The sequence below is a fragment of the Trifolium pratense genome, linkage group LG2 (assembly GCF_020283565.1).
Source record: "Trifolium pratense cultivar HEN17-A07 linkage group LG2, ARS_RC_1.1, whole genome shotgun sequence".
NCBI lineage: Eukaryota > Viridiplantae > Streptophyta > Magnoliopsida > Fabales > Fabaceae > Trifolium > Trifolium pratense.
This window is the reverse complement of record NC_060060.1, coordinates 33,019,918-33,047,321: the sequence shown is the minus strand read 5'-3', so window position 1 is coordinate 33,047,321 and position 27,404 is coordinate 33,019,918. Positions and strand designations below refer to the sequence as shown.

General features: G+C 34.6%; 4 protein-coding genes and 1 long non-coding RNA gene across 7 annotated transcripts; all 5 read left to right on the top strand.

The window, feature by feature from the left end:
- The first annotated feature begins 727 nt into the window (after window positions 1-727).
- LOC123910610 lies at window positions 728-5,496 on the top strand. Its single transcript, XM_045961767.1, has 5 exons — window positions 728-1,609; window positions 2,118-2,256; window positions 2,323-3,501; window positions 4,487-4,808; window positions 5,102-5,496. Exons 1-4 carry the CDS (start codon window positions 870-872, stop codon window positions 4,802-4,804), a joined length of 2,376 nt encoding a protein of 791 aa, XP_045817723.1. The 5' UTR covers window positions 728-869; the 3' UTR covers window positions 4,805-4,808; window positions 5,102-5,496.
- An 831-nt stretch (window positions 5,497-6,327) lies between these two features.
- Window positions 6,328-9,251, top strand: LOC123910609 (metacaspase-3-like). Of its 2 annotated transcripts, XM_045961766.1 has the most exons (5): window positions 6,330-7,252; window positions 7,504-7,837; window positions 7,997-8,120; window positions 8,232-8,414; window positions 8,593-9,251. In XM_045961766.1, the coding sequence occupies exons 1-5, from the start codon at window positions 6,682-6,684 to the stop codon at window positions 8,647-8,649; spliced, it is 1,269 nt and encodes a 422-aa protein (XP_045817722.1). In that variant the 5' UTR covers window positions 6,330-6,681; the 3' UTR covers window positions 8,650-9,251. The 2 variants fall into 2 exon arrangements, with proteins under 2 accessions (XP_045817721.1, XP_045817722.1); XM_045961765.1 differs by having other exon boundaries at window positions 6,328-7,252; window positions 7,997-8,414.
- A 993-nt stretch (window positions 9,252-10,244) lies between these two features.
- Window positions 10,245-17,545, top strand: LOC123910607 (metacaspase-3-like). 2 transcript variants are annotated; one of them, XM_045961764.1, is made up of 5 exons: window positions 10,245-10,760; window positions 11,009-11,141; window positions 16,296-16,419; window positions 16,494-16,670; window positions 16,952-17,545. In XM_045961764.1, exons 1-4 carry the CDS (start codon window positions 10,262-10,264, stop codon window positions 16,551-16,553), a joined length of 816 nt encoding a protein of 271 aa, XP_045817720.1. In that variant the 5' UTR covers window positions 10,245-10,261; the 3' UTR covers window positions 16,554-16,670; window positions 16,952-17,545. The 2 variants fall into 2 exon arrangements, 1 of the variants encoding a protein (XP_045817720.1); XR_006810244.1 differs by lacking the exon at window positions 11,009-11,141 and having other exon boundaries at window positions 10,632-10,760.
- A 541-nt stretch (window positions 17,546-18,086) lies between these two features.
- On the top strand, window positions 18,087-20,255 carry LOC123910606 (metacaspase-3-like). Its single transcript, XM_045961763.1, has 6 exons — window positions 18,087-18,234; window positions 18,312-18,883; window positions 18,969-19,299; window positions 19,385-19,508; window positions 19,628-19,789; window positions 19,888-20,255. Exons 1-6 carry the CDS (start codon window positions 18,167-18,169, stop codon window positions 19,945-19,947), a joined length of 1,317 nt encoding a protein of 438 aa, XP_045817719.1. The 5' UTR covers window positions 18,087-18,166; the 3' UTR covers window positions 19,948-20,255.
- A 6,391-nt stretch (window positions 20,256-26,646) lies between these two features.
- LOC123910605 lies at window positions 26,647-27,379 on the top strand. Its single transcript, XR_006810243.1, has 3 exons — window positions 26,647-26,718; window positions 26,846-27,183; window positions 27,309-27,379. It is a non-coding gene; the product is annotated as an uncharacterized LOC123910605 (long non-coding RNA).
- The last annotated feature ends 25 nt before the right edge of the window (window positions 27,380-27,404 follow it).

Here is a 27,404-nt window from a genome sequence, read left to right as displayed (position 1 = left end):
TAAATGTTGCTAAAACACAACTTCATTTATAGTTGTGGGTGTATTCAAATCCCATACATATGTTTGATTTTTTAATTGCAAGTACTACCCGGATTGATTTCTTAAGGATTAAAATGGAGGTTTTTAACTCATCTAAATTTTTATCATTTAGAGTTTGAATTAAAATAATATTTTGTCATTTTTATCAAGCGCGCTAGAATTCAGTTGCCATGACGTAAGAGATAGATTGTTTCGTTTTTAGCTTATCTCTAGTTTGGTTTTGACTTGCTGGATTGTGTTTAATGTGTCTTCGACTGCTTCGCATCTGACTCTTTCACTGAATTTTGGTCTAGTTATGTTTTGTATACCACTTTTGTGTAAGTTGATTAAAGTTGTACGGTATTACCCTTTCGGATTGTCTTTACGCTGGTCAGGCTCTTACCCCATAGACTTATTGGTATCTTCTTTTTATTTAATTGCATTGTTATTTGCTTAAAAAGAAAAAAATAACATACTTTTCTAAATTTTCATTTATAACTTTTTTGGATTTTAAAAAAAAGTTCCTTTTTAAAATTTAAAAAATCCAAAATCCACAAAAAAAAAAAATGAAAAAAAATGGAATTACACAGTTTATTTTTGGTGCTAGAAAACAAGAAGAAATTGTACCAAAAAAGAAAAGAAGAAGAAAAACACCGCTCAACTCCAAAGTCAAGTAAAATAAAAGTAAATGATTTACAAAAAAACAAATAAACAAAAGTAAATGAGAAAAAATTAAAGTATTTTAAATTAATGAATGTAAGAATTTATTTATGCTATAAACTTTCGTAATTAAGCTGAAGAAACATTTTCAATTTTCACAACTGAGCTAAACATTGAAGAAGAAGAAGAAGATGAAGGAAGAAGAAGAATCAACGGTGAAGATGGAATGGTTAACTTCCATTGATTCAACAACTCTCTCTCACTCTGAACTTCAAACACTTTCTCTCTCTTCTCTCTCTTCCTTCGACCTAAAATCTACGCGCCAAATCGTCACTCCCAAAATCGATCCCTCAACTTTCAACCACAGCGCCGGTTCTCACCGTCAAACCTACTCCCGATCTCACCGACGTTGTCGTGCACCGCCACTTCTTCCAACTCCCGTTCTTCCCTCCGACCACCGTATCATTATTGATTACCTCAAACAGTTTATTAGAGAAGATCCGAAGTTCGATCAGGTTGAGCTTCTTCAGCCTGTAGTTGTTCCTTCAATTTCACCGCCGGTGGTATTTTCCGGTGAGGTGAGGAAGAGAAAAAGAGGGAGGAAACCTAAAATGAAGGTGCATTTGGATGAGTGTTATAGAGGGATGGAGATTGTGAATAAGAATGGTGTTGCTGTTGATTTGAATGTGTTGTCGATGGTGGAGCATCCGTTTGCGGCCGAGATTGCGAGAAGGACGGAAGGGTTGAGTAAGGAAGAGGAATTGTTAGAGTTTTTGAGTGATTTGGTTGGTCAGTGGGGAAGTAGGAGAAGGAAGAGGAGGATTGTTGATGCTGCTGATTTTGGAGATGTGTTGCCTCTTGGTTGGAAGCTTTTGCTTAGTTTGAAGAGGAAAGATGGTCGTGCTTGGATCTATTGCAGGAGATATATAAGGTTTAATGCACTATTTGTTTTCGATATTATATTCTTCCATGTTTGGATAACACATTTATATCATTTGTATCATAATATTGCAGAATTTACATGTATGAGTAGTAATGTGATTTTTTTGTTGTTAATTTGGAATAGCATTAATGTGCTTTGTTTATCAACTCGCCGTGTAAGCCCATGTTTGGATAAATAGTTTAATTAAGTGCTTATTTATAAGTTATTTCTATACAAAAAGATAAAATATAGTTAAATTGTTTTCGTATAAATTATAGGCTGTTTTGGTAAGCTATCCTAGAGAGCTTATGAAATTAATTTGAAAACAATTTACGAGCATGTAATAAGCTGTTTCTATAAGGTCTCCCAAACAGTCTTACAAGTGTTTTATTTATGCAAGTAGGTAAAGTCAAACAAGTCAATCCAAATATACCCTAAATATAGTTGGATTTTGTTTGTATGTTTGTGTTGGCATGCTTTTTGGAGCTTATTTGTTTTGTTGTTTGATATTCTCCAGCCCTAGTGGACAGCAGTTTGTGTCTTGCAAAGAAGTTTCTTCCTATTTGCAGTCTCGTTTTGGTCACTCTGATTTACAGTTACAAATCAGTCATAGGAGTGAAAGCATACTTCAAGAACAGAGAGTGACTACTGAAAATGTAAGTAACTCTGCTGCTGTTGATCTGTTGTGATATTATTCTGGAGATTAATGGGTTACGCTGCAGTCTACAGGTGTTGCTCACGAGGAGCAGGATCAACGGCAGATTGTTGCCACTAACTCGGATGTGTCTGGTTTGTCCGTCTCTAATGAACGGTTGAAGGAAATGTCCTTGTTGGAGATGGAGAACCTTGCAGATGTGCAAATACATGATCTGTTTGAATGTCACAAGTGCAACATGACCTTCGGTGAGAAGGATGCGTACTTGGAGCACCTGTTGTCTATTCATCAGAAGACGACGAGGCGTTATCGACTTGGTTCATCTGTTTCAGATGGAGTTATAATTAAAGATGGGAAGTTTGAGTGCCAGTTCTGTCATAAAGTGTTTCTGGAAAAGCGTCGCTACAATAGTCACGTTGGGATACATGTTAGGAATTATTTGAGGAAAGCTGAAGACTTGCCGGATCAGCCTAATGTCTCGAGAGCAGAAGAGTCTCCAGTCACAGATGAGATGCCTTCAAAGATCTCTAAGATGGATGCCCTCATCGAAATTGCTCAAAACTCTATTGTGGAGGATTCTGTCATGGAACCAAGTTCCTCTAAACTGAATACGATTCATGCTTCAGAAATTGCGGCTGGCGACTTAGATGAAGACATAAATGTTGAGTCTCTGGTCAGTGAACAGCAAATGGAAGAGAGCTTGATTGGCCCAAATGTAGTTCACGATTTAAATCGGCAAGTTAGTCCTCATTTACCCATGGGTGGAACAATAGAGAAAATTGACAACGATAACCGAGTTATTAATGCAAAGATTTATAGTTTTCTAGATAACACAAGCTTGTTATCTGTAAATAATAAAAATGTTGATGCACCTGATACTTCTAAAGGAAAAGGTGGTGCGGCGCCGACTGTTGACGGATTTGATCATTCTGGGATTGATCTGCAAGGAATTTCTCAAATCCCGTTGCTTCCTTCATTTGGGAATCACATGACACCTGGATATGAGAAGAGTGAAAATTCTGGTTGCACTAATACTAAGGGGGATCTTAAACTTGACGAAAACAATAGTAATAAGAGTGACTTGAAAATTGGTTTAGATGGCTGCAAGGATGTACCCGGTGTTGCTAATGTTCAAGTGACAGCAATGCCAACTTCTAAAGAAAATGTGATCCAATCTATGGTTTCTAACCCCTCTGTATCCCCAGAACAATCCATGGATTCTTTTTCTGCATTCAGCTCAGACAAGGTATAATGTATAACTTATCCTTGCCATTATTGTCAGGGTTTCATATATGTTGTTGCAAAGTAGAGAGAATGCTCCTATAAGTATTATATCGGGTCATGTTAGAAAGTGGTTAATTTGAAGCCCTTTATGCATGTATTGTAGTCTACCCGTGCTTACTTCCATCTATGTTATATTCAGGTTTTATTTTGTATTGATCTGTTGCTGTAAGTTTTCATTATTTACAATGCCTTTGGTGAACCAGGGATTAAAGCTCTCCCTCTTGAATGTTCTTTTCATTTCATATATCTTACAATGGGAAAAAATAATTTCTTTATTTGGGCTTGCTTGTTTTTGGCGAGATGAAGAAATTATCAATCTAGCCCCTTTATTTATACTGAGATTAAGAATGCTTGCATGGTATCTTACTTGCTCTTGCTCATCGGCCTTGCACATTTCTCCTACTCTTAGATTAGGTGTCTTAGAGACTTGAGCGGTGCTAGTTGCTAGGTTATGACCATGTTAGAGTTCAAGAGAAATAGAAATAGAAATTGTCCATTTGAATCAATTTGATGAAAAAGAGCATCACAGATGCTTATATACAGAGTATGATGGTGCACTATATGCAATCCTGTACTAACAGTACTATATGTCTAACACTAGTGTAGTAACAATTGGTAAGAAAGTAAGTTACTGATGTGTAACTTGTATATCCAGCTATGTGTCTAAGTCTCTTCCTTGTTGTTTTCATTACAAATCTTTTCTTCACTTAACAGACCATGTGCTTGCGTACTTTAAACAAACATGTCTAGTGCATTTCCTATTTGATCTATTATTTATTTCTTCATTTGAACCATTGGTAAATGCAAATTTTCATTATTGGAATCTAGCGTCACGGACATCAAATTCTATTATGCAGCAATTAGCTACTACCCACCCATGATACGCTGAACTGATTGACATTGCTGATCTAACATTGAATATTATTCTTGTTATTCCTCATTGACAGGGGTTCCAGGAATTGAGGTTAGAAGATATTGGTTCTCTTGAGTATGATTTTGCAAGTGTTCAAGATGTGTCAGCTGAATTGGCAAATAACATAGTGGTGCAAGGGACATGTGCATCACAAGAAGTTATGTTAAATTTGGGTGCCAATAATCAGCTCACAACCACGTGTGTATGGTGTGGAATAGAGTTTAACCACGATGCTGTTAATTCTGAAATACAATCAGATTCTGTTGGATTCATGTGTCCAGTTTGCAAGGCAAAAATATCTGGTCAAATCAATGTGTTGGACACTGGATCACCAAATGCTGGCCATCTTTAGACTGGTAATTGTTTATTCTCTATAAATTGATGATAAAAATGGTTTTTGTTCTCTTATCAGCTAAGCCAACTATTATATATTTTGCCTTCCTAACTGAAAGATGTCGTAGTCAGTAGTCACTACTTTGCTTAAAGTAGAGTGTATTATTATGAGATTTCAATATCTTAAAATATGCACTGTGTCTGAGTTGGCAACCTTTGATAAACTGAGTGTATTGTGGATCGAATTATTGTTTGTTTATATTAACAACTAAAAAATGTCTTTTTTTTTTTTCTTTTTCCCTTTAAAATTTTGCAGCTGAATGATGTTAATGAAAATCAGTAGCAGGAGTTGATCTAGAAGAGAAAATCCAGCTTTCGAGGTTGATCATGCTCAGTTATGGTGCCTGCATAGATTTATCGTAGAATGGTCTCAATTAATTTGTCCTTGACTCGCTGTATGTTGTATTATCCCACTATCCTGTTTATTCGCAAGAGAACCAATATTATCATGTAGTGTTGTTTTATGAAGTCTGTATCACTGTTGTAATTGTCTTAGAGGTCTTTCAATTGAACTCCTTACATGGTTAGTGTGTAGTGAGTGTATCCCATAGTGATTGCAATGAATATGAACAATGCAATGAATATTAGTGACAGTTTAAATAGCATATCCGTAGTGATTGCAAAATAAATAAATAGAGGTTATTAATAACATGTACTATATGATATAGAAGGGCTTACTAATTATGTAATGTAAAATTTTAGAGTTCACACCACACATTGTAAGAACTTGTAAATGAATTTGATATTGGTAAGAGAGAGATTAGGAAAGATAATTAATTTAGTTAAAAAGAAAGAAAATTTAAGTATTTATGTTAACAATAACAGTGATATACTAGTTATTTTTATTATAATAAATTCACAGAATCCATATTTTGTGGCTCTTTTATTGACTGTACATGAATTTTTACTATTGAGTTTGTGAAGTCTCCATGTTTTTTGAAACAAAGTAAATAAAATTATTATATATTTATGATTGAATTTTTTTTTATTATTGTTTTTTATAAACATTGAAATTGTTCTAAACAGGTTATAGATTTTTGTAAAAAACAATGGAGGATTAGAAATGTAGAATGATTTGATTTTGGTCTACTGATATAAGACTTTAAGTTTTCAATTTGAGCCTATTTATGATATCATGTCTTGGAATGAATCATTATCTTCTCACTCTAAATTTTTGTTATAAACACAAATAAAAGGGTGAAAATTGGCTCTTTTTTTTTCCCCTTTCACACATTAGTTAATGTTTTGACTAATGTTCACAAGAATTTATAATTATGTAAAAAAATAAAAAATTTACAATTAAATTATTATTTAAAAAACATTTGAATTTGGTAGATTATTTTTTATTAAAAAACCACACGTGCATCAGTTTTGGCCTTTGGGGGCTGACATTAAACCAAAGTTAAGAGAAGAGCATCTGATTCTTGATTTTTTAATGCAGAATAATTGATAAAAGCATATCTTCTACACAAATGAGAGATGCCTCACCTAATAACAAAGTATTCTTCATTTCTTCTTATTCAATTATTATAGTAAATTAATAAATCCCTTCTAGAACCAAAAAGAAAATCGCTTCTCATGTGAATTCAGCTTTTGTGTTTCCAGCCCAGCACCAGAATACAGAATTGCCACTGTGGTGCCTCACCACAAAAAAAGGTTACCATTATGCATCCTCCAATTGTGAGGGATTGGATTCCACATTTGACATTTTTTGTTTTAATACAAATATTAGTTTATGTAACGGTCCACAATTTTCAACTTATGAAATGAAATGCATCAACAAAGGTGAAAGTTGGCAATCCATCAAACTAAAATGAATTGCCATCAAATTAGTATATGTTTGTTTTCACATTTGAGTTGAAAACTTGTCTATATATATATTCTTTTTGCTTTGCTATAGTTGCATATATACTTATAATAATGGGTGATAGATTAAAAGCCAGAAAAAGCAAAAGCAGTTATTTCCCATTTACCAGAAATAGTACTGATGGTGCTTGCTTTGATCATCATAAGTTTCTTAGTTCAAAACATACTATGGAAAAAGAACTTGCCTGCATTCGTTGCAAACGAAAGTTTGTAGTACCAACAAAAATAGGTACATATCGTTGCTGTGAGTGCCAAGGTGTTAGCAAATCGATTTCAGGTTATAAGCAATTAAGAGAAAATAGTTTAGGAGCCAAATTTTTCAACCAAGATCAACTACACAATGCTAGCACAAATGCAACAAGTTTTTCCTCACCCTTGTTGTCCACAACTCCAACTGGTAACAAGCGCGCGGTTCTTTGTGGAGTTAGTTACAGCAGAAGACGATACAGGCTCAAGGGAACCGTTAATGATGTTGTAAACATGAACTCTCTACTGGTTGAGAATTTTGCATTCCCAATTCAATCCATACGTGTCCTCACAGGTATCTGCTAGAAACTTAATATTTATTTGTTTCTTTCATGCTGTATGTTTATTTTACATGACTAGAATATATCATAGAAGATAAAAATTAATGTGTCGATGTCAATTCTGTGTTATCAAGTTATTTTCCATCACATCTTCAACTTTTCATGTGTGCTAGAAACATGTTTTGATGAGATTGATACTATTTTGCCTGCGATAAAAAAGAAAAGAAAAGAGGTTGATACTATTTATGAAATCTGTAAATTGCAGAAGAACAGAAGGATCCAAATTTGATTCCAACAAGGAGGAATATAGTGGAATCTTTAAAGTGGCTGGTGAAGGATTGCCAATCAGGAGACTCGTTGGTATTCTACTTCTCCGGACATGGTATGCAACAACTGGCAGATGACAAAGAAGATGAAATTGATGGACTTGATGAAACTATTTGCCCTGTTGATTTTATTAGAGAAGGAATGATCACTGACAATGAAATCAATTCTACCATTGTTGAGCCACTCAAGAATGGTGTTAAACTTCATGCTATTATTGATGCTTGTCATAGTGGAACAACTCTTGATCTCATGCATGTTTATAAAAAGGACAAGTAAGTACATATGGGTTCAAGGGGGAGTATGGTCGCAAGGCTGAAATCAAAGGACGTAGCTTGCATCATATGGTCTCTTTCCTATTCAATTCCAAATCTCACTTAGTCCTTGGAAAGATAACTAATTGATTTATCTCTTGTATGCATATATGCTTGCAGTGGCAATTGGAAATGGATGAATAATAATCCCCCCGGCACAGAACCTGTTACTAAACGTACAAATGGTGGAACAGCCATTTGCTTCAGTGCTTGTGAAGATAGTCAGTTGGCTGCTGATACAGCAGTAAGAATAGTTTTTTTTGTTTTTTTTTATTTTTTTTTTATCTGTTTTTTCAACGCAATAGACATACTTGTCCACTTCCTTCTTTTCTTGAGTTGTGACCAACCTGTGCAGGCTTTTGGAGGAAAAGAGATGAACGGTGTTATGACCTATCTTTTAGCAAAAATAATCAGAGAACATTCTGGGATTACATATGCCAGTTTGCTAGAAAAATTGCACGAGGATATTGCCAAGATTCAACGAAGCAAACACTTCAGCGGGTTCTTGAGACGTATTTTTCACCGTAGAATTGACCAGGTAGGCTTACATCATACTCTTTACACACTATTTCTTTTAAGGAGTATATATATATATATATATATATATATATATATATATATATATATATATATATATATATATATATATATATATATAATAACTAGTGGTTCCTAATGTAGTAAATTCATGAAGTGTTTGGAATATTGCATTGCAGGACCCTCTTTTATCAGCATCGGAGAAATTTGATGTTCGTACGAGAATATTATTTTGAGCATGCACATTGAAACAAAAAAAGAAAAAACTTAAATTGGCATATGGCCACATTCTTAATGATGTGATCTACTCTGCAGCTCATTGAGCTAAAGCAGGAAAGTTATTATTGCATCAGCTATCAGCCATATATTACATCAGTTATTCAAAGTTCTTGATCAGTCCATATCTTATCAATGTAATTTACTTATTAAACACTGTATCTATTTACAACATACCATAACTTACATGAAGTTTATTCTAAATTCGTTTTGCGAGAGCTACACAACTAACTCTCATCTTCTGAGGAGTTTGATATCAATTCAAAGTTGGTTCGGTTCTAATGTGATACATAACATAACAGGCCCGGGAGGTTTATCCTGTTGGAAGAAAAAGAGTAGTGTCCAGTTGGTGAGATTTGGTTTTAATAAAACAAGGGAAGTAGTATATTGTATTCATGTATTGTATTGTGTTGTATTGTATTCTATTGTTTCATTTGGTTTTCTAAACACTACTTGTTCCTAAATGTTGATGCAGATTAAGATATTTTGAACTCGTGTAGATGTTTGTCCCCCTAATATGTATATTTATGATTTATATAGCTATCTATTTTGCATTGTTGAAGCTTGTGTTCTATTCTTGTGTGTTTCCTGCTAAAATAGATCAATTAATGTTATATGAGCTTTTCCAGATAAAAATATAGAAAACTGTATAATAAATGTATACAGTGTCGATGCCTATATTTGTGTCAAAATATCATATTTCATGAATTTATTAATGCATTATTGAAGTGTTGTAACTTGTAACTTTGTTTATGATGATTTTTGGCAATTGTGCTTCGATTCAAAGAGCAATCGAGATAAAGAGTCCTCTTGGGAATCTCCAAGTTGAAAACCCCCTTTTTAATCCTACAGAAACTGATCCAACCACTCTTTGCAATTTCAACACACACACACACACACACACACACACACATATATATATATACCGAAAACATTAAATTTAAATTTCGAAAAAAGAAGAAATCGAGAATATTGTATGATGACTAAAGTTCATCTACGCCATGTAACATTTTCATACTAGATTCCTCTCATTCTCATATCTCACCATATATTTAACTAATTAGGAATGAATTTAAGAACCAAATCAAAATTTCCACGGCATTCAATTTCAAGTTGCATACAAAGAATATAATCTTCTTAAAATAAAACATGTATGTGGTTCTTCCTTCTCTATAACGCAAGAGAGAATCTAGAACAAGTTGCAGCATCTGGTTTTTTTATGGTAAGTGATCAATTATCATGATTTAAAGACATATAAAAATCTTATCTTAGATGAAACAGAAAGATTCTCCTCCCCTTATTATCTTGGATCTGCCAAACAGATGCAATTTAAGCATGATTTAGGTTCAGCTCAGTTTCACATTCACTAGACGTACCAGTTTCGGGGAGCTATAGAAACCAAACATAATAGCATCTGGTTGTTGATGAGAAAACTTGTCTGAATTGCTATTAAATTAGTATGTTTGTTTTCACATTTGAGCACAACTCAAATCCAATGGTAAGTTTGAGTTGAAAACTTCTCTATAGATATTCATCTTCGGTGACTGCATATATACTTGGCCTGATCAAACAATGGGCGATAAATTAAAAGCCATAAAAAGCAAAGGCTATTATGTTCCGATTACCAGCAACAGAACCGATGGTGCTAGCTTAGAATTAGATCACCATAAGTTTCTTAGTTCAAATTATACTATGGAAAAAGAACTTGTTTGCAGTGATTGCAAACCAAAGTTTGTAGTACCACCAAAAACAACTACGTACCATTCCTGTGAGTGCCACTGCCAAGTTGTTTGCAAGTCAACTTCAGGTTATAAGCAATCAAGAGAAAACTGTTTTGGAGCGAAATTGTTCAACCAAACTCAACTACACACTGCTAGCGTAATTGCATCAGGCCATTCGTCGCCTTTGTCATCCACAATCAATAACAAACGCGCGGTTCTCTGTGGAGTTACATACCGTTACAGCGGAAGACGATACAGGCTCAAGGGAACCGTTAATGATGTCATCAACATGAAACATCTACTGGTTGAGAAATTTGCATTCCCAATTCAATCCATACGTGTCCTCACAGGTATCTGCTATAGAAACTTTTATTTTGATACAATTCTATTTTCAATGTTTAATCAATGCATAACAAAATTAAATTGAAAGATCCTTCTGAACTATAATGTATTTACATGACTAAGATATGTCATCAAAAGATGAAAATTAAGTTGTCAATTTTGTGTTATCGAGTTATATTCCATCATTGTAAGAAAAAAAAAAATTTCATCACATTTTCAAGTTTTCCTATTTGCCCTGTTGATTTTATGAGAGAAGGAGGGATCACTGAAAATGAAATCAACTCCACCATTGTTGTGCCACTCAAGAGAGGTGTTAAACTTCATGCTATTATTGACGCTTGTCATAGTGGAACAACTCTTGATCTCATGCATGTTTATAAAAAAGACAAGTAAGTACATTTATATTCAATGTTTTTTTTATAAGCAAATGTTAGTGGTTAATTTGTTAGGGAGGGGGCAAATTTAGTTAGCAGCAGTATCAAATCCTGTTGGTGGTATTCTAGAGGTGGTATATATTATAAACTATATTGTTGCATAATTTAGAGTAGGATAGTATTTTTGGGGCTGAATATTCATGTATTTTTCTTATGTCAAATGCATCTCATACACATGAATATATATAGCATGAGTAGTGATGGTTACAACTATCAAAGAGTCACCACTACTAGGTGCTTAATCAATGATTAAACACTCCACTAAGCACTAAGTTCTTCCACTAATAACATTGACAATTTACTAATGTAACTCTTCACTTACACTAGATAATTTCCACTACCTTACCATATTCCACTAACATAAAATCAGCACATTAACTAACATACTCCCCCTTAATGTGCTGCTCTTTAACTCCCATTGCTTCTCTAAGTTGCTGAAATCTTCCTCTTGGTAGTGCTTTAGTAAAAATGTCCGCAAGCTGCTCTTGTGAACTGCAGAAAATCAACTGCACATCTCCTTCTTCAATCACACTTCGAATGAAGTGATGCTTTATGTTAATGTGTCTTGTCCGGCTATGAAAAACAGGATTCTTTGCCATGGCAATAGCTGATTTGTTGTCACAATGAAGCTGGAGACTTCCCTCTTGCTTCTCTCCAATATCTTCCAATATTCTTCTCAACCAAAGTGATTGTTGTGTAGCCAAACCAGCTGCTAAATACTCAGCTTCAGCTGAAGATTGCGCCACAGTATCTTGCTTCTTTGAGCACCAAGAGATCACACCTGAACCAAGGTTGAATACATAACCTGAAGTGCTCTTCATATCATCAACACTTCCAGCCCAATCACTATCACAGTAGCCTTTAGCTTCAAATTTAGAATTCTTCTCAAATCTGATTCCATACTCCATGGTTCCCATGACATACCTTAGAACTCTTTTTGCTGCACCAAGATGTAAATGACTTGGTTTGCTCATGAATCTTGAGAGTAAACTAGCAGCAAACATTAAATCGGGCCTTGAAGCTGTAAGATAAAACAAGCTTCCAACCAAACTTCTATACATGCTTGCATCTATTAATCTTCCACCATCTTCCTTCTTTAATTTTTCATTCACCACTAAAGGAATATCAACAGGTTTGCAGCCATACATGCCAAACTTTTTCAAAATATTTTCAGCATACCTCTTTTGACAAATAAAAACTCCATACTCATCTTGGTAAACCTCAATGCCAAGAAAATGATGCAACAAGCCAAGATCACTCATCTCATATTTTTTCATCATCTCTATTTTAAAATTTTCAACCATTTTCTTGTTGTTACCCGTATACACCAAATCATCAACATAAAGGGCAACAAGAAGGATATCATCTTTACCGTGATGTTTCACATACAAGGTAGGTTCACTTTGACTTCTTCGAAATCCTTGCTGAACGAAGTAGCTATCAATTTCACTATACCACGCTCTAGGGGCTTGTTTCAACCCATAGAGAGCTTTCTTCAACCTGTAAACTTTTTCCTCTTGGCCTTTAGACACAAAGCCTTGAGGTTGCTGCACATACACCTCTTCCTTTAATTCTCCATTCAAGAAAGCTGACTTCACATCAAGTTGATACAAACTCCAACCTTTTTGAGCTGCTAACGCAATGATTGTTCTCACAGTGTCCAATCGTGCAACCGGAGCAAAAGTCTCACTATAATCAATTCCAGGTTGTTGTGCATAGCCTTTGACTACTAATCTAGCCTTGGCTCTTTGGATTGAACCATCAGGATTATGTTTCAATTTGTACACCCACTTTACTCCAATAGCTTCTTTGTCATTTGGCTTTTCAACTAGCTGCCATGTTTTGTTCTTCTCAATTGCATTCATTTCTTCTTGCATCGCATTCCTCCAAACATCTTCTTTGATTGCTTCATCAAAATTTTCTGGTTCCACAACACAATAGTTGCACCTTGCATAAATATCACTCAAGTCTTTCAATTTTATTGGAGTTGAGCTCGGAGATGATGAACTTGAAATTGGTGAACTTGGAGAGGATGAAGAACTTGGTGTACATGGAGTTGGTTGCTCATTTTCAGCTGCTGAATTTTGTTGTAATAAAATTGCAGGGACTGTTTTCTCCTTCGTTTTGTCTTCTTCCCAATTCCAAGAAGCATTCTCATCAAATACAACATCCCGGCTAATAATCACTTTGTTTGTCTTCATGTTGTAAAGTCTATAGCCCTTTGACATGGAACTATAGCCAATAAAGACACATCTTTCACTTGTTTCTTCCAGCTTTGTCCTCTTTTGTTTAGGAATTTGAGCATAGCAAACACACCCAAAAACTTTAAGGTGGTTCACTGAAGGTGTTTTTCCACTCCAAGCTTCAAATGGAGTCTTATTCCATACAGCCTTTGTTGGACATCTATTCAACAAATACACAGCAGTATTAACAGCCTCGGGCCAAAAGGTTTTAGGTAAACCTTTCTCAAATAGCATAGACTTCGCCATCTCCATCACGGTTTGATTCTTTCTTTCAGATACACCATTTTGCTGAGGTGTATAGCCAACGGTGAGCTGTCTTTCAACACCTTCATCTTCACAAAATTTGTGAAATTCATTTGAGGTGTACTCCTTCCCCCTGTCACTTCTCAACACTTTTACAAACCTACCACTTTGTTTCTCAACAAAAACTTTAAACTTCTTAAAAATTTCAAAAACTTCAGATTTTTGTCTCATAAAATATACCCATGTCATGCGGGTAAAATCATCAATAAACAAGATAAAGTACCTATTTTTGGCATGAGACAAAGTATTCATAGGGCCACACACATCTGTGTGTACAAGTTCCAACACTTGTTTAGCTCTCCATGCTCCTCCCTTTGGAAATGGTTGGCGGTGGTGCTTGCCAAGCATACAGCCTTCACACACACCAGATTTTTCTTCAATTATTGGCAGGCCATACACCATCTTCTTTTGATAAAGCAACTTGAGACTATTGTAGTTCAAGTGCCCAAGTCTTTTGTGCCACAAATAAGAGTCATTATCTTCTCTAGCCATCATGCTGAAATTTTTCTCGTAATTAAGAGAAAGTGGAAAACTTCTATTGCTGGTCATTTTTACAACAGCAACATTTCTTCTCTTTGAATCAAAAATTCTGCACTCTAGATTCTCAAAATTTAGAGAATAGCCATGCTCCAAAAGTTGTCCAATGCTTAGCAAGTTCTCATCTAACTCCGGCACATAAAGAGTGTCATGAATGACTTTGCTTCCTTGCTTTGTTGTAACTCCAATGCTGCCTTTGCCTTTAACTTCAACATGTTCTCCATTGCCCAATTTAACTTTTGAGCCAAATGAAGAATCAATGTTGATAAAAGCTTCTTTCTTTCCGGTCATATGATTGCTACAACCGCTGTCCAAATACCACACATTTTTATCTTCTTGAAATGCTTTTTGACAAGCAAAGAATAAATTACCTTCATCATTTTCTCCTTCTGCAAATGAAGCATGTTGCTGATTGCCAAAACGACAATCTTTTTGAATGTGCCCGAATCTCTTGCAATTGTAACATTGTGATTTGCCCTTGTTCCAACAATCCTTCTCTGCATGAGTGTTACTTTTACAAATGTTGCACCATTTATTTGATGCTCCTTCATGCCATCTTCCATCATTTGCGCCTCTTCCTCTACCTCGTGAGTTTCTGCCTCTACCTCGGCCTCTTCCAAATCTGCCACCTCTAGAAGACTCACCTCTATTTTGTGTTGGAGGCTTATTTTCACCATGATTGGGCTGAATGTTGAGTTTAGATTGAAAGGCACTCTCAACTGATTTTTCAGAACGTCGTAACAACCTTTGCTCATAAGATCTCAAAGACCCCATCAACCCTTGAACTGACATAGTTGATAGGTCCTTAGTTTCTTCTATAACAGCCACCATAGGATCAAATTTTTCTGTCAAACTAATCAGAATTTTATCAACAATTCTGCGATCATCTATTGTATCTCCATGTGACTTCATTTGATTCACCAATTCTGAGAGTCTGTTGAAGTATTCATTCAAACTCTCATTCTCCTTCATTCTTTCATTTTCATAGTCTCTCTTAAGAGATTGAAGTTTCACAGTTCTCACCTTAGAGTCTCCTTCAAACTCTTGTTGTAGAATAGTCCATGCTTCCTTTGATGTTTTTGCTCTCATAATCCTTGGGAAAATGGATAGAGAGACTCCTCTTTGAATCATCCCGAGAACACCAGCATCTGTGATCTTCTTCTTCTTTAATTCTTCAAGTCGGGTGCTTGATTCTTCATCCTTTTCATTTGCTTTAGGTGCTGGTTCTTCATATCCGTTTTGGACGAACTCCAAAACATCCAAAGAGGTGAATAGAGTCTCCATTTTAACAGCCCAAAAATCATAATTCTCTCCTTCAAACAAAGGAACTTTAACATTGCTATAAACTGCGGAAGGGTTGGTTGTGGAAGCCATATTTTTTGTTGTTTTTGCTGCAGCTGCAAGGATCTGCAGCTCTGATACCACTCTGTTGGTGGTATTCTAGAGGTGGTATATATTATAAACTATATTGTTGCATAATTTAGAGTAGGATAGTATTTTTGGGGCTGAATATTCATGTATTTTTCTTATGTCAAATGCATCTCATACACATGAATATATATAGCATGAGTAGTGATGGTTACAACTATCAAAGAGTCACCACTACTAGGTGCTTAATCAATGATTAAACACTCCACTAAGCACTAAGTTCTTCCACTAATAACATTGACAATTTACTAATGTAACTCTTCACTTACACTAGATAATTTCCACTACCTTACCATATTCCACTAACATAAAATCAGCACATTAACTAACAAATCCTGTACCTTCATAATACTCCTTCAGCGTCCCAATCCATACCACTGGACTATACCTTCACTGACATATATTTAATGCTTGATTTTCTTCCATTTGATTTTAAATTTCCTGTAATCTGCTGTCAATCTATTATCTAAACCGTTGAATAGAAATCAGACGGCTTACTTTGTGCAGGAAATCTGTTTCCTATTCGATTCCAAAATACACTTTAGTCCTTTGAAAGCCAACTAATTAACTAACCTCTTGTATGCATATATGCTTGCAGTGGCAATTGGAAATGGATGAATAACCATACCCCCAGCATAAAACCTAGTACTGAATGTACAAATGGTGGACTGGCCATTTGTTTCAGTGCTTGTGAAGAAAGTCAGATGGCTGCTGATTCTACAGTAAGAAGATCTGTTCTTGCAATGCTGAAATGAAATAGACATATTTGTTCACTTCCTTCTTTTAATCTGCGCAGGTTTTTGGAGGAAAAGAGATGAATGGTGTTATGACCTATCTTTTAACAAAAATAATTTGAGAACATTCTGGAATTACATATGACAGTTTGCTAGAAAAATTGCACGAGGATATTGGGGTGATTCACAAACACTTCAATGGGTTCTTTAAGCGTATTTTTTACAGTAGAATTGACCAGGTAGGCTTGTATCATATTCTTTACATGGTATTGCTTTTAAGGAGTATATATATACAATATCGTTTGCATTTTATAGCCAATTATGCATCATATGTGATATAGGAAAGGAAACAAGCTACATATGTGATGTCGCTTTGAAGAAGCATCGATACCTTCATTTTGTTTCTCCTTACTAAATATCATGATTTTATAACCAACTAATCCAACCCTTAATATATAAATAATAATTGGTGATTCCTAATGTATGACATTCATGGAGTGTTTGGAACATTGCATTGCAGGACCCTCTTTTATCATCATCAGGGAAATTCGACGTTAATATGCACATATCATTTTGAGCACACACATTGGAACAATACAAAAGCCTAAATTGACATATGGCCACTTGCTCCATGTGATGCATTTTGCAACACATTGTGCTAAAGCAGGAAAGTTTCAAGTTTGAACTAAAAAACCAAAAGCTTGCTAGGGACCCTCGGAAGCACTATCAGCCCACATATTACATGAGTTATACAAAGTTCTTATGAATATAAGTTATTTATTACAACACATTGTATATATTTACAACATATCATACCTTACACGACGTTTATTGTAAATGCGTTTTGCAAGAGCTACAACTACCTGTTGTCTTTTGAGGAGTTTGATATCTTTTCGAAGTTATTTCGGTTCTGAGGTCCATCCTATTGGAATAAAAAGACTCAGTGTCCAGTTGGTGATTGTATTGTATTGTCTAAACATTAGCTGTTCCTAAACATTGATGCAGATTAAGTCGTTTTGGACAATAAACTCTTCCTAAATACTGGCTTATCACCTTGATTTGTATATTTATGATTTATAAATATCTATCTAATTCACATTGTGGAGATTTGTTCTATATTCTTGTTTGTTCTCTGCTAAGATAGATCAAATGGTACAAGAGTTTTTGCAGAGAATCTATATACAGACGAATTTATGATGCATTACTTAAATATTGTAACTTTGTCTGTGGTGATTTTGGCAACCGTGGTTTAATTCGATTTGAAGAGAAATCTAGATATGAGTTCTCTTGGGAACCTCAAAGTTGAAAAACCCCGTTTTAATCCTAAAGAAACCTATCCGACCGCTCCTTGCAATTCAAAAATCATTTATGTGTATGTATCAGCAGCAATTGTGAAAATAGAATTTCATCAAGAATGAACATGTTGTTCTTTAACGTCACCAATTTGTTAATATGAGATCGAATGCATATAATTTAAATTTGGAAAGAAAATTTTATCATGAGAGGCTAAAATAAAACCTCATCCAATCATTATCATGAGAGGCTAAAATAAAACCTCATCCAATCAAATCAGTGATAAAGGTGTGTGGGAGGTTAAACAAGAAGAAATGAACAATATTATAAGGAAATAATCAAATCTCATATCCTACCAATTAATTAGGAAATAATCAAATCAAATTGAAACCACATCAATTTCAAGTTGCATACAAAGAATATAGTCATCTTAAAATAAAGCATGTGGTTCTTCCTTTTCTATAAGGCAAGAGAGAATCAAGAACAGGTTGCAGCATCTGGTTCTTCAAGGTAAGTGATCAGAATTCATACATATGCAATCTTATCTTTAGTTGAATAGAAAGATTCTCATTCTCTCATTCTCTTAGGTCTTCCAAACAGTCGCGATTTAACCATGATTTAGGTTCAGCTCAGATTTATATTCACCATATCAGGTTAGCATTTAGGTACATGAAAATTGGCATGAAAAACACCAAGTTGAATATCGTTTTTCAGCCCAACCAGGATAATATTAATACTACTGCTAAGTACACTAACACAAAACAAGAGCTGGTTAGCAAGGAATTGCAGTCTTTTACATCTGCTAATTCTGGATTAAAGGACGGTGGTGATGGCAAACACAATGACAAAACATTGATTAATAACCTACCTAGTAACCTTTCAGGAAATGGGAATGGATCAGTTTTCATTAGCGTCTACAACTATAATTTCAGCATGCATTATCCTCCTACTACCTATGGAACACCTGTCTTTTCCTATTATCCTCCATTGAGGTCTCCTTCTGCATTTGGTAACAAGAGGGCTGTGTTATTTGGAATCAGTTATGCTGACACGGCGGCTCCGAGGAAGCTTAAAGGTTCTGTGAACAAGGCTAAACTCATGAAACAATTTTTGATTGACAAGTTGGGATTTCCTAGCAATTCAATATACATGCTCACAGGTACTTTCTCTTCAACTATTATTTATGATAATACTGGTACTAGTACATATTTATATATTTAACACTTTTTATATATGACCTGCAGATGATTCAGAGGAGAAAAACACAACCCCAACAAAAAGTAACATGCGAACGGCCATGAGGTGGTTAGTTGAGGGCAGCAAACCAGGGGACTCGTTGGTGTTTTACTTCTGTGGACATGGATCACGGGTTAAAGACCGTAACATGGATGAGGTTGATGGGTATGATGAAGCAATATGTCCTGTTGATTATGAACACGAGGGTATGATACTCGATGACGAAATCAGTGCCACAATTGTTAGGCCTCTACCTCATGGTGCCAAACTCCATGCCTTTGTTGATGCATCCTTTAGTGGGACAGTTCTTGACTTACCATTTTTGTGCAAGATGAACCGGTGAGTTAATTATGAATTAATGCTATATAAGATGACTTTGATTCATTAAAAACACTCTTTAGTAGCCTATGTTTGGTTCAAGCAGGATTGGTTCTTTTGGTTGGAAAGATCATAGACAACGGAGAGCCGGTTACAAAGGCACAAGTGGAGGGCTAGCAGTTTGTATTTCAGCTTGTGAAGACAAAGATGGAAAAGCAGCAAGCAAATCGGTTAGTAGTAATGCATTAGGAATCCTTTTTTTTCTTCTATTCTAATGGTTGATATAATTCAGTTAGAAAATCAATATACAGAATTGTCACTGAAAACAAAGTTTTTTGCTGGTTAATAGGCCTTGACTTACAGTTTTCTCCAAGTCATGCAAGATGTACCTAAATTGACATATGGTCGCTTGCTCAATGCTATGCTCTTTACAATCCAATGGGCTAAAGCTGGAAAGATTGAACTAAAAGGCCAAGATCTTGCAAGGACCATTTCGCAACAATATGCTCAAGTATTGCACCAGTTATATACAAGGCTGAGATTCTCATAAATTATTTTATTTATAGCATATTAACTTACATGAAGTTGATTTAAATGTGTTTTTTGCAGGAGCCGCAATTGTCGTCTTCTGAGAAGTTTGATATTTCTACCAAGTTGTTTATAATCTGACACATAAATAACAACATTGTTAAATAAAATGAGCGCAGGAATAGAAAAAGACTAATGTCCAGTTGGGAATAAGGAAAGTACTTGGATTGGATGTATACTATGTACCGACTCACTTGTGCTGTCCAACCACTAGCTGTTCCTAAACATTGATGTAGATTAAGACACTTTTGACAATAAACTACTCTCTGATTTATGTGTATATGATTCATTGAGGAAGTGAATGAGTTATGTAAATTACATTGTTGATTTTTGGTTCGGTGTTTGCTTGTTCTTTGCTGAGATAAATACAATCTTTTTCCGAGAAGCTACGAAGATGAATTAATAAATGCATTATAAAGTTGTTGTAAAACATTATCAACGAGGATAAGAGCAATCACAATGAATATGTTCTAGGGGAAGTTGACAATGTAACAGATCCAATCCATACTGTTATAGGATATTAAGTACAGACGGCGAATCCTCTTGGCTTATCAATCTTCATGATTGTGGCGCTTTCTTCACCATCTCCTTCCCCAAATCCATCTTTGTTTATTTCTTTTCCCCTTTCACTTGGTGAGATCTTACGTTATATGTGCAAGCATTTCCGTCCACATCAAAGATGAAGAAGAGTAATTTGATGTTTAATTTTTAGGGATTATGATAAGGTTGCTTTAGTTTTTGTTACTATGTGAAGAATAAAGAACAAATATGTGAAGTGTGCGATTTTTATGTTATTTTAGTTTTTGTTTGTATTGTTTCTTAACAGGTTATAGGAGTCTTTCTTTGGGAAATAATTCTCTGCTGAATAAAAAATAACAAGCAACTCATTTTATGTTGATTTTTATTTATTTAACTATGGATATTGGGAAATAGTTTTTGTTTGTAGTTTTTTGTTCTTTTAGATGTCCATTTGATTTGATATTGTTGGTAATGTGGCTTTCTGGAGAAACCCTCTTTTTCTCAAATTTTGGTTCAATTGTGACATTTGCTTTATTTGGTACCTTTCTAGCTTCAATTGTAATGAGTATTGTCTAGTTGTAAATTTTCTTTTCCATCCCTCTTTTAAGTGACCATTTTTACACTTAATATGCACAACACATTATGGTATGTATGAATATAGTAATATAAGAGAAATTATAGTGAAATGAAAACGGAGTAATTGTATCATCTCTCTCATGCAACTCAAGACTCAAGAGCCATAGCTTCCACCTTTGTTTCATTACTCAGAATTTTAACACAGTAGGAGCTTGTCTTCCATAAAACCACTTTAAAAGGAGTTTTTCCAATAGAAACATGATAGGTGGTGTTATACTAAAATTCAGCCCAGAGTATCCATGGGATCAAGACTTACGTTGCTCAGAAGCAAAGCACCTCAAGTAACTTTCCAAACATATATTAAGGACCTCAGTTTGCCCATCAGTTTCAGGATGATAGGCAAAGGTCATTTTCAGCTTAGTACCTTGTAATTTGAATAATTGCCTCCAAAAATGACTAATAAAAATAGGGTGTATCTTGGGGGTTGTCTTCTGTGTGCAACTGGTAAACAAAATATGCAGGATCTTGAAACTGGGAATTTAATAAATAGTATATATTTGATCTTGCTGGTTAAGGTAAATTTAGTGCGGGTAAAGTCGTATTCATTGGAGTATCGTGCTTCTTTCATATTTTTTATTTCCTTTGTCTTCTTGTGTACTAATATGCGATGCTTGGTGGTGCTAATTTGCAGCTTACGTTTGTTTTTCTTGTTTTGCCGTGCCTGCTATTGGGTTATTTGGTAATCTCACCTACATTTAGTCCTACTAGCTCTAACGCAAGACATCCTGATATTGTTACATCCAGTTCCATTCCAACACAAGATGAACCACCTCTCAGAAAATCAACCAGGCCTCGTAACCCTCGTATACGCCTCAACGACTATATATGTAACAATGTCACATCTGACAACCGCACCACACCCTAGTTGCTAAGTGTTATACACAAACTGACAGTATTGATTTTCTAGCACTTTCTCTCCTGTTGTAAAAATGACCACAGTACATTTACTACTAGCTATTGCAGCAACTCAAAACTGGAACCTTCAACAACTAGACATGAATAATGCTTTTCTACATGGGGATTTGGAGGAAGAAGTTTATATGAAGATCCCACCTGGTTTTACTCCCCCTAGGCCTAATGTAGTTTGTAAGTTGTTGAAGTCTTTTATATCATGCAAGATGTGCCTAAATTGACATACGGTGGCTAGCTCAATGCTATTGCTCTTTACAATCCAATGGGCTAAAGCTGGAATGATTGAACTATAAGGCCTATCTTGCAAAGAACAGTTAGCAACAATATGCTCAAGTATTGCATTGCATCAGTTATATAACAGTTGGCAACAAAATGTTCATGTATTGCATCAGTTATATATGAGGCTGAGATTCACAGAAATTATTTTATTTATAGCTTATTAACTTAGACGAAGTTGATTTTAAATGTGTTTTTTGCAGGAGCCAACTATCATCTTCAGAGAAGTTTGATATTTCTACCAAGTTGTTTATAATCTGACACATAAATAACAGCATTGTTAAATAAAATGGGCGCAGGAATAGAAAAAGACTAATGTCCAGTTGGGAATAAGGGAAGTACTTGGATTGGATGTATACTAATAAGCATATTTTGAAATTTTGGTAAATATCCACTGGTTTTGATACAATTCCTTGTCCACTAGAAAAGACAAATAGAATGTGATTCTATATGTCCATATGGTCACATCCCATAAAGGTTCCAACACTTTATTTAATGGACACACCTCCAACCGAAGATCATCATCATCATTCTTAAAATATAAATTCTAATATGCCAAACATGTTAATTGAGGTTTTCTAACAAGGATTCAATGATCACAATGATCACAATGATCAATTCCCTATCTCTAAGGTAGTTGCATCAAAGAACAATAACAATCAATCCCAGCATTTCAGCCTCCTTCCAATGCTTCCAATTGCGCCACGCGCTGGTCCTCTTCGCCTACGCGCAAAACCTTCATTTTCTTGTGGATCAAGCTATCTCACTTATCATGCCATTCTTTCCTTGTTTTAGGTCTAAAACTTACATATTTCCTACTTTTTCCTTGAATTTACTTAAAATAACATACAATGACCATAAGTCATCAAAGACTCTGTCGGATTCGCAGCCTTCGCGCTTTGCATCAGCTCAAACAGCTCAAATCCCTCTTGCATCGGTGCAAGATTCTCTTGGGTTTCTCAACCATATGCCATGCATCGGTGCATTTCTGGACATGCACTAGTTCATTCCTTTTTAAGCTGCTTGCATCGGTTCATTCTTAACTTGCACTGGTTCATCCTGAACTTGAATAAACTTGAATTTCCTGATTTTAAGTCAACTCTCACAACAGTATATATAATAAAAATATATGTAACCTTTGAATTACTATTTGATTAATAAATTAAGTTACATTTTCTTATTAATTACTATTATTCTATTATTTTTTAAACAGTGATTTTATCATACCAACCTTTAAAGTTTTGGAGTTTAACCACAATACCATGTAACATATATACCATTCCCTTGTGTTTCTTTTCTTCACAAATGTACTTGTTAACAACATATCAAATGGATCACATTTACACCCATATCAACATATCACTATCATCAACATATAATAATGATGGTAAATTCTAATATGGTCCAGTTCTTCGAGTGGTTTATGGTGGACCAGTATTTAAAAAATATTATTGATAATATACATTGATGTTTGCAAATTTTTTGTGTGTGGATAAACTAAGAGCATCTAGGCATCAAGAAACAATTGGACATCCCAACTATGTTGTCACCTCTAATTACACCTATCATAATACCTATAGCTCATAAAATATATTAAAATAGAAAATAAAAATATGTACAAGGGGACTAGGCCTTACCCCGTCAAAACATAAGGAGAACAACATTATATTACTAGTGAAATCGATAGCTAGGAAGTCTCATCTTGTCTTTCAAAAACTCACCCCTAACACAAATCGGAAGCAAATCCCACCACGTGAGGGATAACAGACTATGACCGTGGTTTGCGAGTTTGTCAACGCAGCTATTCCCTTCCCGGTAAATATGCGACGTTGAAATGTTCAATCCCAATGATTGTTGGAGTTTAGCTGCAAGTATAATTTAATGATTATTTTCATTTTTATGATTGAAATAATGAGTTAATTAATACCAGTTTGATTAAAATAACATATAATTTAACGTTAATAATATCAGCTATAAAAACAAAAAGGGTGTGATTTTACTTTTAAAAAAGGTTTAATTGCAGTTTTGATCCCCCATTTTAATAAATTTGGGATTTTGATCCCCTATTTTTAATTCCGCAATTTTAGTCCCTCAACTTTCAAATTGAAGACATTTGGTCCCTCCCATCAATCTAACTCCAATTTTTTGTTTTTGGTTTTCACCACCAGTTGAATCTGGTTTGGGGTCAGTTCTGGCATCAAGTGGTTCAAGTCTCATCCCGATCGCAGTTGCGAGGGATCGAACTGCGGTCCTCCCTACCAAGTTCAGCGTCAATCACCACTAAACCAACTAACGATTGGTATCTAACTCCAATTTTTGATGATATGGCAAAGGGGTTGTTCCAAGATTTGTAATAAAAATTGTTATCCACATAGATTGTTCTTAGTTTCAACTTTCAACCAAACAATTAAATTAATTTAGGATTAATAATTAAAATGTAAAGGAGAGTTTTCAGAGATTTATTGCGACAAAGACAATAATTAAAATTACAATAAATTGAGATGAAGACTTTTATAATGAGAGAAACGATTAGATTATTATGAATAACTAATATTTTGGAGGGAAATTAGGCAGGTTTAACATCTTGCTTAACCTTCCTTTTATATTTATTTATTTATTATTTATTTATAAAAAGTTACTTTAGTGTGTTTTGGAGGGAAATTAGCCAAAGTAAATTAGGATTTAACAACTTGCTTAACCTCCCTTTTATAATATTATTATTATTATTATTATTATTTATTTATTTATTTATAAAAAGTTTGTTTATACTAGTATGTTTTGGAAGGAAATTAAGCAAAGTAAATAGGGTTTAACATCTTGCCTAAGTTTAAAGTTTAAAGATATAAAAAAACTCTACCATTTTTGTTTTTGTTTTTCTTTTGTGTTTTTAATTTTAACAATAGAGATAGAGAAAGATAGTAGCGATTAGGGTTTATCCTTCTTCTTCCAAAACACCATGCCTCGATAGAGACAAAGATTAGGGTTTATCCTTCACTCACTCCCACGCGTATTTATTCTTCTTCTTTCAAAACACCATGCCTCGACCCCTTCTAGAAAGGATTCTGAATCAGATGTTACCGAATCATTCTCTTCTTGAATTAGTTGGTGGTGCAAATGTGATTCCGATCTTGTATGACCAAGTGAAAGCTGCCTTACCGGGATATCATGTACCTGACAGGATGCTTGACACAGACGAAGATTACATTCGTGGAGTGAGTGGTTGAAGCTATTAATAGAGTAATTATGGATAATTACATCAGCACTAAGCTTCTTGATCTTCGAGACCAAGAAGGTGGTTTCAAAGCTCCGCTGGAACCGGAACCCGATTCGCCGGAATCCGATCCTGTCGTTGATGCTGGTGAACTTGATCGTAAGCTAGATGATATGTTTGACTTTACTGTTCAGGAAAAAAACTCGGAAGACATTGAAGAAGACAAAGTATAAGAAATTGATATTAACAAAGTAACCACCATTACTTTTGAGCAAGGCTGGACAATTTTGCGAAAAGGGATTAGGAAAGTGAAGATGATAGTTCTTGAAGTATGTTAGATTAATGTTGAGGATTGGATGAATTTGCATGGGTATCCTTGGATTTTTTTTTCCTTGAAGATAATATTTGGATTTTGCTGATTGTATCTATTGTATTGTTTATTAATATTAGTTTTTGGCTTTTGTTTGATTATTTTTCCTTAAGTCAAATCGTCATAGAACCATTTATAAAATGTGTACGCAGAAGGCTGATTGATTATTCACAAGAGCTTTATAACAAATATAAGGAGTGTTTTATTGAATACAATGAATCCGATCCCGTCGTTGATGCTGATGAACTTGATCGTAAGCTACATGATATGTTTGACTTTACTGTTCAGAAAAAAAAAAAGGAAGACATTGAAGAAGACAAAGCAGAAGAAATTGATATTAACAAAGTAACCATCGTTACTTTTGAGCAAGGCTGGGCAATTTTGCGGAAAAGGATTAGGAAAGTGAAGATGATAGTTCTTGAATGATGTCAGATTAATGTTGAGGATTGGATGAATTTGCATGGGTATCCTTGGATTTTTTTTTCCTTGAAAATAATATTTGGATTTTGCTGATTGTATCTGTTGTATTGTTTATTAATATTAGTTTTTGACTTTTGTTTGATTATTTTTCCTTAAGTCAAATCGTCACAGAACCATTTATAAAATGTGTACGCAGAAGCCTGATTGATTATTCACAAGAGCTTTATAACAAATATAAGGAGTGTTTTATTGAATACAATGAATCCGATCCCGTCATTGATGCTGGTGAACTTGATCATAAGCTAGATGATATGTTTGACTTTACTATTCAGGAAAAAAAATCGGAAGACATTGAAGAAGACAAAGCAGAAGAAATTGATATTAACAAAGTAACCATCGTTACTTTTGAGCAAGGCTGGACAATTTTGCGAAAAGGGATTAGGAAAGTGAAGATGATAGTTCTCGAATGATGTCAGATTAATGTTGAGGATTGGATGAATTTGCATGGGTATCCTTGGATTTTTTTTTCCTTGAAAATAATATTTGGATTTTGCTGATTGTATCTGTTGTATTGTTTATTAATATTAGTTTTTGACTTTTGTTTGATTATTTTTCCTTAAGTCAAATCGTCACAGAACCATTTATAAAATGTGTACGCAGAAGCCTGATTGATTATTCACAAGAGCTTTATAACAAATATAAGGAGTGTTTTATTGAATACAATGAATCCGATCCCGTCATTGATGCTGGTGAACTTGATCGTAAGCTAGATGATATGTTTGACTTTACTATTCAGGAAAAAAAATCGGAAGACATTGAAGAAGACAAAATATGAAGAAATTGATATTAACAAAGTAACCACCATTACTTTTGAGCAAGGATGGGCAATTTTGCGGAAAGGGATTAGGAAAGTGAATATGATAGTTCTCGAAGGATGTCAGATTAATGTTGAGGATTGGATGAATTTGCATGGGTATCCTTGGATTTTTTTTCCTTGAAGATAATATTTGGATTTTGCTGATTGTATTTGTGGTATTGTTTATTAATATTAGTTTTGGCTTTTGTTTGATTATTTTTTCTTAAGTCAAATCGTCACAGAACCATTTATAAAATGTGTACGCAGAAGCCTGATTGATCATTCACAAGAGCTTTATAACAAATATAAGGAGTGTTTTATTGAATACAATGAATCCG